This window comes from Drosophila elegans, unplaced genomic scaffold (assembly GCF_018152505.1).
Source record: "Drosophila elegans isolate 14027-0461.03 unplaced genomic scaffold, ASM1815250v1 contig_183, whole genome shotgun sequence".
NCBI classification, from domain to species: domain Eukaryota; kingdom Metazoa; phylum Arthropoda; class Insecta; order Diptera; family Drosophilidae; genus Drosophila; species Drosophila elegans.
Genome location: NW_024545550.1, coordinates 1,389,873 through 1,408,174, shown reverse-complemented (window position 1 = coordinate 1,408,174; position 18,302 = coordinate 1,389,873). Strand labels below are relative to the sequence as shown.

Below are 18,302 nucleotides of genomic sequence, written 5' to 3'. Positions count from 1 at the left end.
TTGGATCGCAGGAACTTGCTACTGTCCTTGCTTTGAATTTTGCCGCCTTATTAAAAGTGTGTACACATCTTCCAGTTTCTCCACCAAAGTAGTGTCTTTTCCAACACTGCCGATCAGCTGTTCCGCCTCTGGTCACACAGCCCCGGTCCCGAAAAAGAGATGATTTTTTGCGGCACGAAAATTGATTAATAACTAATAAATAAACAAAGTTAACTGAGTGGAAACTGTTATCCTGACCAGCAGTCATGTTGCGCATCTATCAGAACACTTACCGGTAAGGATGCGTGGCCGCCGCGGCAGAGGCCAAAAGTTTACCTCGCCTTTTCCGGACGATTTCGTCATCGGCGCATCTCTCATTTGGCCGTGTTTCATCCACAGGCGCACCGCGAGAAAAGCTGTTGTCTACTCCACGAAAGTGGCCTGCTGCAACCATTCCACGCTCAGCCGGATCACCAGCCACCCGCGTCGTCAGCAGGATAATGGCAGCTCGCGTTCCCACCAGCGCCACGAGGAGTTCCTGCTGGCCGGCAATCCGGCGAGGGGCTGGCAGATGCCTCCGCCGTCGCGCGGCTACGGGATGCTGGTGGTACGCATCCTGCGGGGAGCCCTCAAGCTGCGCTACATCGTCCTGGGCGGCGCCATCGGCGGGGGCGTGTCCCTGAGCAAAGTGAGTTTCGCATGTTATATAACACTCGTTGCAAATTCAAAAGATACGCATTGTTTTTCGCCAGAAATACGAGGACTGGAAGGATGGCCTGCCCGACTTCAAGTGGCTGGAGGATGCCATGCCGCAGGGCGAACGGTGGAGCCAGTTCTCGCGGAATCTCATCGAGGTGGGCTCCCTGGTCAAGAACGCCATCGATGTGGGTAAGTGTCCCTGCTGCGCCTCCTTTTCTCGCCCCTTCTATCTCTCACTTTAAATGGTCATTACCGGGGGTCAGAATCGCATTGAAATCTTCGTTTTGATTGATTTGATTTCGCACTGACTGATACTTGTACTGATGTTATTGGGGCGTTTGCTTGTAGATCCAAAGCTCAAGCAGCTGGGCGAGGATAAGTTGTCGGAATGGCGCAGCTGGTTCGACAGTCGTCTGGACGATGCCATCGAGGCGGCCGACTATCAAGGAGTTCAGATTGTCGAAAGTAGGTTCACACAAACACACAGACTCCCAACCTTTGGGGCCAATTTAAAGTGAGAGAACCCTGCCCACCGTAGTCGAGACTTATTCCTAACATCTGTTGCAGCCAAAGATGACCTGAAGGCCAAGACGACGGTGGCCGCTCTGGGCATAACCTCCGATGAGAGTCGCAAGAAGTATGGTAAGGTTCAGGGCCCTCTGAAAATCGAGTTTATATACAGCACACTGGATTTACCCACAGAGAAGCTGCAGAGCCAGGTGGAGACCCTACAGACGGAGATCATGAACGTGCAGATCAAGTACCAAAAGGAGCTGGAGAAGATGGAGAAGGAGAACCGAGAGCTGCGCCAGCAGTATCTCATCCTCAAGAGTAACAAAAAGACCACGGCGAAGAAGATCAAAAAGTCGCTGATAGACATGTACTCGGAGGTTCTGGACGAGCTGTCGGGCTATGACACGGGCTACACCATGGCCGATCACCTGCCCCGTGTCGTGGTGGTGGGAGATCAGAGCAGCGGCAAGACCTCTGTGCTGGAATCCATTGCCAAGGCTCGCATCTTTCCCCGCGGCAGTGGAGAGATGATGACGCGAGCCCCAGTGAAGGTCACCCTGGCCGAAGGACCCTACCATGTGGCTCAGTTCCGCGATTCGGATCGGGAATACGATCTGACCAAGGAGTCTGACCTGCAAGAGCTGCGCCGCGATGTGGAGTTCCGCATGAAGGCGTCGGTGCGAGGTGGCAAAACAGTGAGCAACGAAGTCATTTCCATGACCGTCAAGGGTCCCGGTCTTCAGCGCATGGTTCTTGTGGATCTGCCAGGCATTATTTCGGTAAGTATGCTTACTTTTTGCATATATCTTCAATATCAAATTTTAATATGTGATTTTCTTTAGACCATGACTGTGGACATGGCTTCGGATACCAAAGATTCGATTCACCAGATGACCAAGCACTACATGAGCAACCCGAATGCCATTATCCTGTGCATTCAGGACGGATCTGTGGATGCCGAACGCAGCAATGTCACCGACTTGGTCATGCAATGTGATCCTTTGGGCCGGCGTACCATTTTTGTGCTCACCAAGGTGGATCTGGCCGAGGAACTCGCCGATCCCGACAGGATAAGGAAAATCCTCTCCGGCAAGCTCTTTCCCATGAAGGCTCTGGGTTACTATGCCGTCGTGACTGGACGCGGACGAAAGGATGATAGCATAGATGCCATACGGCAGTACGAGGAGGACTTCTTTAAGAACTCCAAGCTTTTTCAGTGAGTATCGAAGGCATATGCAAGATATGATGTATACTAAGATTAACCTCTTTAAACTTAGTCGTCGCGGAGTTATCATGCCGCATCAGGTGACGAGCCGTAATCTCAGCTTGGCGGTGTCGGATCGTTTCTGGAAGATGGTGCGGGAGACCATTGAGCAGCAGGCGGATGCATTTAAGGCGACCAGGTTCAATCTGGAAACCGAATGGAAAAACAACTTTCCCAGGTGGCTGAATTTATCTCACAATGATTGAGCTGTCTAACATCTCAGATCAAATTTCTTAGATTGCGCGAGTCTGGCCGTGACGAGCTGTTCGACAAGGCCAAGGGCGAGATACTGGACGAGGTGGTGACGCTCTCGCAAATCTCCGCCAAGAAGTGGGACGACGCCCTCAACGCCAAGCTGTGGGAGAAGCTCTCTAACTATGTGTTTGAAACCATCTACCTGCCCGCCGCTCAGTCAGGTTCTCAAAGTAATATTTTGTAGTGCTAAGTTGTAGGTTGTAGGCTGACTTCGCCGACGTCATCATTGGGGGCACGTCCATCCCATCGCCCGTCATTGTGTGCAGTTCTTCAAAGGGGCTTTCCCCTGCCTCGAACTTCACGTGTATCTGTAAATGTCGTGTCGTAAAAATGTTTTGTTTAATTTTGCATTTAACATGGCCCGCATTCCCGTGCAAGGGAATCACATGCGTCGACGATTTCTAAACCGGTTATTGGACCTCCTGCGCGACTCCCCATTGAATCATGCGTGTAAATTTAATGTGTACTCCCCGGCGGCCGAATTCAACGCCATTAGCACCGTTTGCCTTTGCCCCGAAAATAGAGTGACTAAGCCGGGATCGTCACAGGGCCTGCGGCGCAGTCATGTGCCGGAAAGTGTTATGAGCGGAGATTTACGAGCACCTGTAATGAAACCAGATTTTTGTTAATGTGCACAGTATAAAAATGTATGCGATATCAGCGATGTATTGCCGACAAACACGTTTTTGCCCGCACAGCGGCTATTTACTTTGCATTTTATGACAGATCCGTTAATTTGCTCAATGAATTCAGCGAAATCAATGTCTAATTGGTACAAATTGCATTTATCGAGTTAGGCATTTGAGTGTTTTGTGGCTATGTCTACCATTATACCCCCATATCTGTGTGCCGGGCTAGTTTCGTTCAACTAATTGCATCCAATGATTGCGCTCTTTATAGACTCCTTCAATACAATGGTGGACATCAAGCTGCGCCAGTGGGCGGAGCAGGCGTTGCCCGCCAAGTCGGTGGAGGCCGGCTGGGAGGCCCTGCAACTGGAGTTCATCTCGCTGATGGAGCGCTCGAAGAAGACGCAGGATCACGACGGCATCTTCGATCAGCTCAAGTCCGCCGTGGTGGATGAGGCCATTCGCCGGCACAGCTGGGAGGACAAGGCCATCGACATGCTGCGCGTGATCCAGCTGAACACCCTGGAGGATCGCTTCGTGCACGACAAACAGGAGTGGGACTCGGCGGTCAAGTTCCTGGAAACTTCCGTCAATGCCAAGCTCGTGCAGACGGAGGAGACGCTGGCCCAGATGTTCGGACCCGGTCCAATGCGACGGTTCACCCACTGGCAGTACCTGACGCAGGATCAGCAGAAGCGGCGAGGCGTCAAGAACGAACTCGACAAAATCCTCAAGAACGATACGGTAAGCTTAAATGTTTAAAACGCAGGGACCGTAAACATTAAACAATTGATAAGTATTTTTTGAGCAACAAAAAGTTACTCAAAAATATTTGATTTCTTTTTAAGCATTGTTTTATGATCAAAAAATTCTTAGAAGGGATTGTTTTATTTAGCCTATTAAGTGAATCAAGACGAACCGAAAACACATATTTCCAAAAATAATAATGAAATTTTAATTTAAAATTGGGTTTTTTTTGGGTTGGTCTTCAAAAATGCTGCACAAAAAAGTTGACCGACTTTGAGCGCAAAATCGATGATGATTAATTGATGAGTAATTATTTTATGGCTCAAAACAAAAATAATTATTTTGTGAGCGATTAAATTAAACTCAAAAAACGATCTTTAAGGTGTGGTTATTTTTTTTAATCAGAATAATGATTGTTAATTATGGTTTCTGTATAAATGTCATTAATATCAATGATTTTTACGATAAAAATAACTTTAAGTACTTAAAAACTTTCTTAATTTATTTTTCACTTGTAAACATTTAATTTTATGATTAAAAGAAGAAATTCAAAATTATTGAGTGATTAAAACCAAATTATTCTTGAAACTATATTGTAACCTTTGAAATTTTAAAATACTAAGCATTCTTATTAAGGCATAACTGAAATATTTATTTTTTGTATTGTAATATATATTCAAAATGAGTAGATAACATACTGTAATTTTTATAACTATTATTGTAGAAACATTTACCCACTCTAACCCATGATGAGCTGACGACGGTGCGCAAGAACCTGCAGCGTGATAATGTGGACGTGGACACGGACTACATTAGGCAAACGTGGTTCCCAGTCTACAGAAAGTGAGTTGACTTGTGTAACACATTTTCAGGCTTATCTGTGACACTTATGTCCTTCCCTTCAGACACTTCCTGCAGCAGGCGTTGCAGCGGGCAAAGGATTGCCGGAAAGCCTACTACCTTTACACGCAGCAGGGGGCCGAGTGCGAGGTGAACCGGAAGACTTTCCCCTCATTCGATGCAATTTATTTAATGGTATTTATGTTTGCCTTCTGCCACTTTCAGATCTCCTGCAGCGACGTTGTGCTCTTCTGGCGCATCCAGCAGGTGATCAAGATAACGGGCAATGCGCTGAGGCAGCAGGTGATCAATCGGGAGGCGCGGCGGCTGGACAAGGAGATCAAGGCGGTGCTGGACGAGTTCAGCGACGACGAGGAGAAGAAGGGATACCTGCTCACCGGCAAGCGTGTGCTGCTGGCCGAGGAACTGAGTGAGTTAACCAGCTAATTGAGTTTAGCGCCAACCTAATTGCTTCCAATTCAACAGTCAAAGTGCGACAGATACAGGAGAAGCTGGAGGAGTTCATCAATTCACTGAATCAGGAGAAGTAGTAGTGTGCCATGACCAAAGACACAACACCACACAACACCCGAGGCGTTACTTATTTAACTTAACTGGATAGTTTAAGCCCACATTGCAAATGTTCGTTCATAGTCACGCTTGAGCTTCGAGCCCCGAGCCCCTTAGTTAAGCCTACTTTGCGCTCCGAAAGTAATAAACCGATAGATCGTTAGTTCGTATTACCGAAATCGTCTTTATTGTTTATGAAGTGTAACCTTATGTCGCATGCAATGCAATGTAAACTCATTTTAATTAATTTAAATGTAATACAAATCATTCTTTCTGTTTCAATGTAATTGTAATTGTAGTTGATAAACGTAAACGCGAAACGCACTCAACGTGCTGAGTATGTAGCGGTCCGTGTGTTTCTATCTGTATCTGTATCTGTATCGTTTAATATATATAAATCTGTTTGCATAAGAGCACAGCACTTGTAGCAGATGCCTCATCGTGTGGCTGATTGTTTATTTGTTTTGTCCACGATCGGCTAATCCCACGATGCAGCAGCGGTATCGAGGTGCATTAACCCCGCACCAAACGATCGGCTGGCCGCGTCTCTAATTGATTGATTGTTTGATTGATTGATAAACGTATATCTAGCTAGCTATGTAACAAGTCCGTGGTGGCGGTGCAGTACCATATCTCTTAGAGGGTAAACAAATGCTCGTTCCCTATCATGTTAAATAACTCAACAAACGATTCTTAACTTGGCAGTCGACTTGTGGCCCAGCCATGTGCTCAGCTGCTTACGGCTATCATAATAATATTAATAATGTGTTCGGTTCTCCACTGCAATTCGCTTAGCCTAGGCTGCTCCTCCACTAAAGCTTATAGAAACATAATTTACACTCGCTCTGATTGTGTGTGTGATTGTGATTTAGGATAAGGGTAAGGTGTTGTGTGCTGTGATAGGCACTCGATATCGCTGAAGGCACAACATTACGCTTAGTCTAATCTTAACGTATCAAGTACTCGGAACACGCTTCCGCGCTCGCTTGCTTCCCCACCGAAACCGGTGTGGAACTTCATCGGCATGTCCATCGACTGATTGGCAATTGGCAAATGGCAATTGGCAATTAGTGTGTTGCCAAAACCGAAGGTGCCACTGCCATCGGAGACAGTCAGTTGGCGGCTGCGCGATGACAAGGTGTTCGGGCTGTTTGGCTGTTAGGCTGTCTGGCTGGGCAGGTAGGTCTTCGATTGCTCCATTCGCTCCACAGCTTAGCTCCCTAGGCCGCCGGCAGGGGGGTGAGCTTCTCGTTGCGCCGCTGCTCCCACCTGCTCACACAGGTGAGCGGATAGCACAGGAAGGCCGACAGCAGGATCAGGCCACCGGCGAAGTAGAAGGCCATGTTGTAGCTGTTCGTCATCTCGTACAGGATTCCTGTGGAGTATTCAAATTACCAAAACATTAGTTCATGTCACTTTTTGGGATTTTACTAATTTCTAACTATCAATTAGGAAGTACACATATCATTTTGGTGACCCCGAACAAGAAAAGAAGGTCTTTTAAATGTCTTTTTTTTAGCTTTAAGAGCTTGTGCATATATCCTTTTTTTTAAGTTAGCCTAAATAATTAAAATAAAATTAAATTTAATGAATAAAATCAAGTGGACCGACTGTTAAGTTATCTTATCAACCTCAAAAAATAAATATGCCGCCTGACATAACCGGGTTTTAGGTGGCGCCATTTACCAAAAAATTTACATTTAATCAACGAACTTTTAAAAAACTGGTTTGATTTGAAAGATTTTTGTATGAGTGGATAGGTATTGACCTGATAAACATGTATAGCCTAATAACTGACCATTACCGTACTGCTGAATGACACCGATTTGTGGGCACTAGAGTGGGCGTGTCCACATTTTGAAAAAAAAAAACATCAATCTGCATCTAAAATCCCAAATATCTAGATTTTATAGTTTTCGTTAAAACGGATGGACAGACGAACAAACAGACGGACATGGCTAGTAATTGGTATAAATAATTGTCTTTTGGATGTATGGTTTTTATATGTTAGTGTATAATTGTGTATTTTATAAACTGAGACGCAGAATTATATCTTCCTTATAACACTCCTTGATCTGATTCTTCTTTAACCAAGATAATATTAGATTACAGAGATTCAAAAACACTATAACTATAACTAGATCAAAATGGAGACGTCCATTTTCCAAAACTTGTAGTTATGCTACGTTGTACTCAGTTGTACTTTTAATTTAAATCCTATTTTGTTTATTGCTTTTTTCTTTTGTTTTGTTTTGAGATGTTAACCCGGTTTTAGCCAAGGAGACCAAATAAATCTAAGTTGCGGTACGGATAAAAGGCAAATTGTAGTGCCCCCTTTACTCACCCGCAATGGGACTGCCAAACGTGGCCGCCAGGCCCTGGAAGAGCATCAGGAATCCGTAGGCGTTGGTCAGCTTCTCCAACCCGATCAGCTCGACGGCGATGAGGGAGCGCAGGGCCGAGAAGCAGGCGATGCAGATGCCGAAGAAGAGGGCGAATGTCCACTGGCTGGCCGTGGTGATGACCACGCCGCTGAAGATGGTAGCGATGCCGCCGGCAGTCAGGGCGAAGTTGTTCAGCCAGAGCGGCTTGATGGCCGGGAACGAGCTGATCGATCCGCACACGATCCTGGCGAAGGTGTTCACAATGCCGATGCCGCCGAGCACGTCCAGGGCGGTGTCCTCATCCATGCCGGCGGCCTTGGCGCGGTCCACCAGGAAGGAGAAGGGCACAAAGAAGCCCATCATGGTGAGGAAGCCGCTAAAGGCCAAACACATGAAGGCGGGCGACTTGAGCAGCGTGGTGTCCAGCATGGTGGCCAGTGTGCGACGCACTGCCTCCGGGCAGATGCGGCATCCCTTCTGTCGCTCCTCCAGCATGTCCTGCTTGGTGGGCAGTCGGGTGACGGACATGTGATAGGCCAGCGATGTCTGCGACTGATACTGCGGTATCCGGGTCAATGATCCCGTAAAGAAGATATCGTCGCGGTACATCGGCCGCGACGAGGAGTGCGTCTGTCCGTGGTGAGCCTCGTGGGCGGCGGCGGCGGACCGCTTGCCAATGTCCTGGGGCCGACGTCCGGAGACCGTGTGTCGGCGCGCCTGGATGGTCACCGGCTTGGCCTCCGTCTCCAGCAGATTGTCGTTCTCCGCTTCCTCCTCGTTCTCGCCCACGGTGGTCAGCTCCTTGTGCAGATTGAAGGTCAGCTGCTGCGGATCGCCGTTGGGCGTGGTGGGCTGCGACTTGCGCAGTTGCTTCAGTTCCGTGCCCTTGCCGCCGGCGGCGGTGCCCGATGGGCGGCGCTCCAGGTTCATGCCCTTGAAGATCTCCTGAGCGGTGGGATAGTGGTGGCGCTGCGACGCACCCATATACGTGTTGTGGGCCGAATTGGGCATCGAGTAGGCGAAGCGACCTTCGGGCAGCGGCTTGGTGAAGGCCGCCTGGTGCAGCTGCGGAGTGGGGGCCACCGTGTTGCCGTGTCCATTTAGTTTGCTCTTCTCCGGATCCTCTTCGTTGCTGGCGGACAGCGTGATGGGCTGGATGGGCCGGAAGGTCAGGCCAAAGATGGCGCACAGCAGCACAATGGCACCCTGGATGGCGAGGGTCTCGCGCCAGCCGCTCTTCAGCAGAACCTTGGTGAGGGGGGCGAACACAAAGGTGCCCACGCCGGAGCCGCACATGGCCACGCCGGTGGCCAATGCACGCCACTTCTCGAAGTAGAAGCCAATGATGACCACGGCCGGGATGTAGACCATGCAGAAGCCAATGCCGCCCAGCACGCCGTAGATCAGGAAGAGATACTCCACGCTGGTGGCGAAGTACGACAGGCCGAAGCAGATGGCCGCGAATATGGCCCCGGTGATGGTGACCGGACGGAAGCCGAACCGGTTGGCCAGCGCACTCACAAAGGGTCCGGCCATCAGGTAGCAGCCGCTGAGCAGCGACGACACGAACGCCACGTAGCCCTTGCTCACATGGAACTCCGCCATCAGCTGCTCCTGGATCAGTGGCGAGCAGAAGACGATGCCGTCGATCACCGTGCAGCAGAGGAAGGAGGCCACCATCACCACCCAAGCCCAGCCACTGTCCGGCGGCACCACCACAGCCGCCTCCTCGATCTCGTCCTCGTTCTCGTTCTCATTCTCCTCCTTGATGTTGTCCGGCTGCCGGGACACCAGGTTGTTGGTGGCCAGCTCGTCCTGCGACCTCGTCTGTTGCGTGGCCATTTCCTGCAAGGATTAATTAGGATGAATCAGTAGGGATCCAGCACTCAGCTTGATTGGTTACGCAAGTGTTTACCCCAAAACCGAGTGGCCTTCACATTGCGTATACGCCCCCATGGCCCAGCCCATTTAGCATGGAATCGGTCTATTTTTAAATGTCACGTGCCCCGATAGCCGCGCAATTGAACATTCACCCTTTACCTGTACCTGTACTGCCACAGTCCAGTTCAAAATATTAGTGGGCAATTTGGGAAACTCAGCAGGATCAGTTCCACGGTAAAACACAAATACAATAATTTTGAAATTAGCATTAAAAAAAGTAATGCTGGTAAAAACACTTTTTAGTACAATTTTTAAATATTTGTGGGAAATTGTATAAAATATTTTTTCAGCAGCTTTACTTTTTTTTCATTTCTAAAGAAATGAATAGTGCTAAAAAAAAACAAATTAATATTCACTGGCAGAAAATAGTCAATAATAAAATATATATTAACAAACCGCACAAAATAAATTATAATTATATACTTGTTTATTTAGACAGTACAAGTTGAAACAGACAGTTATAGATTTGCTTGATTATTGCTTGAAAAACAGTTTAAACAAATTCAAAAGTATATAACATATTCTCTCCTGTTAGCATTAGCATTGCTTTGTAGTTTTGTGATGACAGACTGCAATGGTAATATATTTACTTTATTTACAAAATGAATGTTTTTGGGGAGTTTTTTTATTTATAATGAAAAATAATTATTCTTTGTCAGAAAATAATCATTAATAAAATATATATTAACAGACCCAACAGGATTTATGTTTTTTCTATATTTACCTATTCATTTATATATTTATAGAAAAAAGTAAACAAATGTATTTAAAAGTTTTTCATATTTTCTGTAATATTATTAAAGAAACTATAATGAAATAATAAATAATAAATTTACTTTTCATTAGGAATTAAATAGTTTTGGGAAGTCTTTTTCTAATGTCTAGTGAAATGACTAATACCAATAAAACGAATGATCATTAATAAAATATATATTAACCAACAAAACAAAAAAAATACTAGCCCATGTGTAAAGTAGACAAAGTAGAGCAGTCATTGCTTGGCAAACAGATTAAATAAATATATTGAAAAGTATTTCATAATCTCTCAAAAGATTTCAAGAGCACAGTCACTATTCGTTTTCCCGCAGCTATGCAAATATATCTGTGGGATATCTGCGAAAAAGGTGCGTGGTGTGAAAGGCTTTTGCTTTTCGCTTTTTGCTGTTTGCTGTTTATCACATCGACGTCAATCGGCAGATGGCACTGACGGGGGGGCGGTCTTTACTGGTTGGATGGGTGGGTGTCAGGTGGTGATCGGTGGGTGATCAGTGGGTGGTGGGTGTTGGGTGGTGGGTGGTGGGTGGTGGGTGGTGGGTGGTGGGTGGTGGGTTAACAAACGTCAAACGACATGGCCAATGCCAGGGCCAGGAGTGCGTCAACGATTGTCTTGGCCAAACGAAAAAAAAAAAACAGCAAATGGAATTTGCAATTATGTATTCCATTTGGCAGAGGCAGAAGTCAGAAGACAGAAGACGGCACACGAGTACATATTGTTGTGTTGTGTGAATTTTGCCTTTTCTTTTGAGTGCTTCTCTTGTTTGTCCACATCTTTCGGCTAACAAACTCTTGGCCTTGGCGCTGGCTTTGCTGCCTTTGTCGCCTTTATCTAATCTGATCCGCCTACGGGCAAATTGGCATAGAGTTTAGCCAACTCACAACCGACTGCCCTGGAGCGGATGCTTACATGGACGGAGCGTGGACAGCCGTCGTAAGCACACAAGGCGAGATGATTTGCGATGATGATGACTTTGTAACTAAACCAAACTGATCTTACAAATATTTGACATCCCCCGACTTAGATAAAACACCATGTCATACCACAAATTGCAGGGATTTACGGGCACCGAGATTTCATCGTTTGCCACTGAGATATAGCTATAGATAATCACTGGCTCCTACTAGCCGGCAGGCGACTGCATTCCATAAATTAATTGATAATTTTGCCAGATTTGAGGCTTATCATGGCGGATTTACGTGGCCCGGCAACGGCTTAACCGGACAGTATACGGCTTATATGGCCGACTGATACGGATTCGTGCCTGGCAACAGCAGCACCTACAGCACCTAAAGCACCTTCAGCACTTCCACCACGTGACAGGGCCCAGTTTGATAATTTCATTTCCTTTATGGCCGAATTTCGGCTATATCATTGACCATGCGAATTTATGGGTCCCCCATAAAGACCAAGTGCCACGATAGCACAAGGGTCTGGTCTGGTCTGGCTCGTTTTTGTTTATTGTGCAATCGAAAGTGTTGCGACAACCATCCTCGAGCCAATCCAAACACAATAACATAATACTTTGCCGCACACCCAGTGGCAGGCAGACCCCTTCTTTAACCGACTCGTATTTCAGATTTTGTTTTCATTTTCATGCCCAAATGGCCACGTCGGCGAGGGCCTGTGCAAGTGCTGGATGCCGGAGGTGCCCATTGCCCAGAAACAAGAATCGAGAATTGAGAATCGAGTATTGAGAATCGAAAATCAAGAACCGAGAAGTGGCAGCCGGGCATCGAGTACCCATCGAAGGAAACCCGTCAAGTGCCTTCGCGTAACTGACTTGCAACAGCAGAAGTATAAATAGACATTAGCGTTTACTAGTTGCCCCGATCCCATATTGTGACCACCATATCGAAAGCGAAGACATCTTAGGGCTACAAATTGGCTAAAGGACGCACCCAGAGTGGGTCTTGCGAATCTGCCAATAGGGTTTATCAGCTATCTAAAGGGGTTTGTAAGGAGTACTACTTAAAGTAGTGGTTTAAATTCTTTAAGCCTTTAATATTTAATTATTAAATATTTTTATATTATTTTGTTACATATATGATATATATACATAAGTACAAATTTTTGCTAGTTTTTGTGCCTCGATAAGAACTACTTGACATCTATATGCGCATGTTAATAATATAACCCCTATACTTTAAGTTTCATTTCTAGTCCAAAGAGTCAAAAACTGCCTTATTTTTAAAGCACAAACGATTTATTTTAGTTCATTCGTACTAATAATTTAATACTAATCTTACTAATAGTTTAAAATTCATTCAACAATAGTTTAGTTTATATGACAATATTATAATCGCGAGTTTATATAAGTTACTTTACTGTTCATTTACTTACTTTAACTTACTGTTCGTTTGTGTTTTAAATTTTTTTAACCCACTGCCTCGATAAGAACAATTGAACATCCATATGTAAATGAAGTGCAGCTCCTTTTACATATAATATAATGTAATACATATATGGGTAATCTGTTGTTCCAGTTGTTATTGCTGGTAAGGGTATCCCTTATCCCGCCTTTGAGCTCGGGCATAACTAGCTTTAATGCTCTCCGTTTTGTTTGCTTCCCGGTGGGATTGGCTCCACAAGCGGCGGGTAATGTGACAAGGCGGCTCCTGCGGCCTCCGTGGCCTCTGTGGCCTCCGTGGCCTCCGAATCCGCCCCCTCCCGCTTCTTGTAAGTTAATCCCGCTGCGGGTAAACAGCCAACACCCCCCGCCATGCCCCGCCCCGCACCGCACCCATCCATCAGTCAGCTTTTTTTTTTTTTTAGGAGCCAACGGGGGCGGAGGTCGCAAACACTTGTCAGCGCCAATTGTGACTGTTTGACAGCGCTTAAATTGATGCCCGTCGATTGAATTAATAAATGTTATAGGTAAACACATATGGCCAGAAAAGGACGGACATTTAGGGAGGGGGTTGCGTAAGGCCGACCAGCCAGACAAAAACGCAGACGCAGACGTAGACGGCGACTTCTTAAGATGTTTTCCTGCCGCACATGTATCTGCAAGTCGAGTATCGAGTACGAGTATCTCTATCTGCCAACGTCGGTATCCCTCGGTATTGCACACATATGTCGCAAGTAGTACATGGCTCTGTTATTTATAACATGCAACTGTGGCCGTCCGGTTCTTGGCCTGCGTCCGGGCGTCCTTCTCTTGGCTCCACTTCCTCCTCCTCATCCACCAACTACGTCTCCTCCTTGTCATCCAACTCTTCGTGCGTGCGGACCCATTTAGATAGTCGGTGTAGCGGACAGGTTCCGATACTCGTAGCCGTATCTCAGCGCCGCAATTTGTAGGTACAAGTGAAGCAATCGTTAAACGACTTTATGCTCAAAATATTAATTAGCTAAGCCGGCCCCAAAATGGAGCGATAGCCCTAGATGGCGAGTCTGGCGGAGAGGTAGCAGTGAAAACACAGACATTGGCCCGAGAGACATCGACTTTGGGATGCTCTGAAGTTTTGGGATGTTGTTTTATTCCTTGGTGGAATTTTGAACTCTGAATTAACACAAAAACTATAAAGCCAAATGTCTTTAAAGTAATTCTATAAAAATTTTCATTGAGTAACAAAACTTAGCTTGAAATAAAAGAAGAATATTTGAGAGTTGCAAAAAACCATTTCAAGTGTGAAAAAGTTATTTTGATTAACTATAATAACTATTTGTTTAATATCATTTTTATCCGAATTAAAATAACTAAGACCAATCTCAAGAATGTGATGCAACAGCTGCAGAATGAGTGTATGTGTGGTGTTCCAAAAATGTATTTCAGTGACAAATCACCCCGAAAACGAGCGGAAGAGTTCCAAAAATATATGCCAGGTTTGTCACCGGATCAGTTTGGATCTGCGGATGACTTTCTCCGAAGAGGGGACACACTCTCTTCACGGCTCCACACTCGTGTGGCCACTTCAAGTCGACCTCATTCCGGCTGGGATTGCAAACACTCGAGGGCAGCTGTCACCTCAAGTTCATCGCACGGCCTTTCACCCGGCTAAGTAATCCAAGGAGCACGATATGGCTGTGCTGAGAGGGAAGTATCTTTTCAGGGCGAGCGTCTGACACAGTTAGCAATCTTATGCGGGGCACTATCAGCGGCTGATTCTTCTGGTGTGGACCAGTAAAGACACCACAGAGACCATAGACCACAGAGCACAGAACACAGAACACTATCGGCACGAACAAAGACCGCGACAATTAGTGGAGCGATCAATGGTCGCCGGGGCCTCTGCTCCGGGGTCCTCTCTTGCGGCGGAAGTAGAGCATGGGATGGGATGGCTCGTAATCAATTAACATGTTCGAATCATGGAAAATAAGTGCAAGCAGCGCAATTATTTCTAAATAAAAATCGAGAGTAGGAGAATAATCAACGAGCAAAGTCGTGATTCGTGTGTTCGCATAGCGCTATTTGTGTGTACAGTGTATAGTGTACAGTGTACACTTATTGGGTTATCTGCACGTGGCTGCGTCAGTCACTTCCCCGTCGACAGATGTCATTGTCTCATGACGCAGCCTCCCAGTTTCCACATCCCATCCCATCCCATCTCTGATTCCAATCCAACTCAACCCCGAATCGAGCTGTGATGCTAAGCAAACTGATTCGATCCATTTTGACCCCGACATTGGCGCCAAAATGATGTAGCTGTTGATGTTGCTGTTGCTGTTTTTGTTTTCGTTTTCGTCCGCTGATCTGATAAGCAAATCAAGGAAACAAACAAACTGCAACTGCAGTCTAAAATTGGCTTAATCTGTTGTCAATATTTACACACCGATTATCGATACGTGTTGAGGGTAAATTTCCACAGCTCAAGTCTTGAGGCAGTCAACCCTCCACTCTCCACTCTTCAATCTCCATTCTCCATTCTGGGTGTGGATTTCCCAATCCACTGTCTGCAGTGAGCAGTCCACACGCAGGCGCACTCGACCATGCCGAAGAATGAGAAACCCAAGTGGCTAAGAATTCCTCAAGCCAATGTTGAGAAAACCCCATTTATTTGGCAATGAGTGGGGCCATTGTGAATGCAGAAAACATGTTTTGCCGCCTGGCTAATGGGAATTTAAGATTTCTAATAAGCAAGCTCCTAATTAACCGAAATATGTATCGAAACATGCCAGTCTCTCTGACTCTGACTCTGATTCAGATTCGATTTCGATTTCGAGTTCGAGTTCAAATTTGAATTGATTAATTGCCAAGGCAGGGCAATTAGTGGTGGAGTGGGGGAAATTGGGTCATTGGCATCTTGCAGTTCTAATGCTTCCAACCCGCGTCACGGCCCATTGATACACATGAATATGGATGGATGGATGGATGGATGGTTGGATGGATGAATTGAGATACAGATGTAGATGTCGTCTGTTTCAGCTGGGCATTTTCAACTTCTGACTGCTCGACAGCTGTGGGTTCTGCCATTAACACTTGGCCTGCGGCTTGTTTTGTTTGTTTTTTGCCGGCAACCGGTTGTAAGGTAAAACGCAGCAAAAGCCACGCGCAGAGCGGGCCCAAAGGAGAAGCCTTGGGCAAATGCCAAAAAATTCGATCGCTGACTCACTTTCTGGCGAAAGGCGTGTCGAATCGAGTCGTCATATTGGATTGAGTCGGATCGGATCGGATCGAAGATAAAGCCAAGCTCACCGGCCGATTTGCATGCGAAATTGTTGGCCATAATTAATGTGCGGATAATGATGGCAAGCGCGGTTAAAATGTATCTGCATTTGCATAAGCAGCAGGTGCAAATAGATACTTTCCTATCTGACAGATACTCTACACTAGCTATATACTGTTGATGTGTAAATGTCATTGATAAATTAATATTAATATTTTCTAATATAGCTCGAATCAGAAAGGGAATGTATTTATAGCCAATCAACCTAGAAGCTAAACAAACAGAAATCATATGGTTTTTACTTGATCATATCTATTTAAATTAATATAGTTTTTATTTTTATTTTTTTGATAGATTTCCAAAAGAAACGAGGTCAAGAAACTCTACTGACAAACACAAATTTGGGTTTCACGACCAAACAGAAGGTATTTTCGAAATGAATTAATAACATAAGATCACGATCTCAGCTCAGTACCCGGATTTATATTGTTGTGCTTGGGAGCAACAACATAGGCTTAGTTAGTATCGATCTAACGTAAGCTGATTTCGTTCTTTGTTCAAGTTCAGGGGGGAAAACAAGGCAACAAAGACGGCTGCAAATTGCGTCTCGAAAGTCGTTCGATGCCGCTGCCGCTGCCTTTTTCCCGGTATCGATGCCGGGGGCTTTAGACCATTCCCATGCCCATTCCCATTCCCATGCCCATGCCCACGTCCATGCCCACATCCATGCCCTGCCTGCCTGCCTGCCTGTCGTTTGGGCCACCATTTAAGTGGGAACATGGATAATTTTTCAAGCCGCCCCGCTCGCAGTTTTGCCGCATGTCGCTGCGTTGCGTTTCGTCGTTTGGTTCGTGGTCGTCTGTTTTTGGCCAAAACCCGTTTTGAGCCAAGTTAAGAGAAGAGATGGGGGGAGAACTCTCCAGGTTCTGGGAGTTGGCTTACCTATCTATATGTTATGTTGTCGATTTTGGTGTCGCGTTGTCGATGTTGTCGATGTTGTCGGTGTTGCTGGCGTTGATGATGCGGCACTGTTGCAGTTGCTTGTTATTGGCTATATTATTGGCAACTTCTGCTCTGTATTTTTGGCGCGCTGCAAAGAATTTGATGTGTGTCTGGTGTGAGAAAGCGAAAGCAATCGAACGCGTACGCCGACACAGTAAAAGCGAAAGTTAAAAGTCAACGGCAAAGGCAAAGGCAACGGCAACAGCAACGGCAACGAGGAAGCGGGATCGGCGTGAAGCGAAACAACACGCTTAAAAATACTTCTAGCATATATGTATCAGTATCTGATTATACATATGTTTATATAGTCAAACAGAATGGAATGGAACTGAACTGAACTGAACGGAGCACAGAGCAGCATGTATATATGCGGAGCATATAAAAAATGCGCGCGACTATGTCGTTCCTGCGCCGATGTTGCTCTTTATATTGCTGTAGCTATTGCTATTGCTGTTGCTGTTGCTGTTGCTTTCTTCGCGTTTCGGGAATTCGTTCCGATTCGGTTCGAGTTGTGCTATTTGCTTTACTTTTCTCTGTTTTTCTGTCATTCGTTTTCGAAACACTCAGTTGCGGTTTCCGCTGCGGACGCCTGATCGCCTCATGAATCGATGCGAGCGACGCGACGGACTAAAGATAACTAAGGGAAATCAGAATGTGTTGGCAGTATAAGCCGCGCAGCAGAAAGCAGCACGGCAGCAGCAGCAGCAGCAGCAACAGCAACACCAACAGCAACACTTTGAGCTGGTATGCGTGAGTATCTGTGTCTCGCCCTGCGAGAGTGTGTAACTTGTTGTTCGGATTTCTGGTTACACGGACTGCGTTCTGAATGGAATCGCCTGGATCTGATCCGAACTAATACGATCTGATCGCCCTAGGAAACCAAAAACTCCCGGAGCAGCCATTGTAAGAGCGAAAAACGCAATGAGAGTTGCCGGCATCTTAGGTATTTCATGGCTCTCCTCAGCCAAAATGGCTCGAGAACACTCCGTCGTATACGCAATGCTCAACGGCAACCATAGTTGCTGTTGGTATTGCTGTTGCTGTTGTTGTTGCTGTTGTTGTTGCTGTTGACTTTGCCTCCGTTTCTGATTCGAC

The 18,302-nt window shown here is 46.1% G+C and overlaps 2 protein-coding genes across 5 annotated transcripts; one reads left to right on the top strand and one right to left on the bottom strand.

Annotated features, from left to right (window-relative positions):
* The first annotated feature begins 117 nt into the window (after positions 1-117).
* Positions 118-5,666, top strand: LOC108149750 (dynamin-like 120 kDa protein, mitochondrial). Of its 4 annotated transcripts, none has more exons than XM_017277541.2 (14): positions 118-274; positions 379-667; positions 732-867; positions 1,027-1,143; positions 1,246-1,320; positions 1,381-1,970; positions 2,034-2,407; positions 2,469-2,633; positions 2,693-2,880; positions 3,611-4,083; positions 4,811-4,929; positions 4,992-5,076; positions 5,152-5,356; positions 5,413-5,666. In XM_017277541.2, exons 1-14 carry the CDS (start codon positions 246-248, stop codon positions 5,475-5,477), a joined length of 2,910 nt encoding a protein of 969 aa, XP_017133030.1. In that variant the 5' UTR covers positions 118-245; the 3' UTR covers positions 5,478-5,666. The 4 variants fall into 4 exon arrangements, with proteins under 4 accessions (XP_017133030.1, XP_017133032.1, XP_017133034.1 ...); XM_017277543.2 differs by having other exon boundaries at positions 119-274; positions 2,693-2,871; XM_017277545.2 differs by lacking the exon at positions 1,027-1,143 and having other exon boundaries at positions 119-274; positions 2,693-2,871.
* On the bottom strand, positions 5,657-17,857 carry LOC108149751. The gene is made up of 4 exons (XM_017277546.2): positions 17,735-17,857; positions 17,148-17,295; positions 7,841-9,725; positions 5,657-6,871 (listed from the first exon to the last, which is right to left on the bottom strand). The coding sequence occupies exons 3-4, from the start codon at positions 9,720-9,722 to the stop codon at positions 6,717-6,719; spliced, it is 2,037 nt and encodes a 678-aa protein (XP_017133035.1). The 5' UTR covers positions 9,723-9,725; positions 17,148-17,295; positions 17,735-17,857; the 3' UTR covers positions 5,657-6,716.
* Between the last annotated feature and the right edge of the window lie 445 nt (positions 17,858-18,302).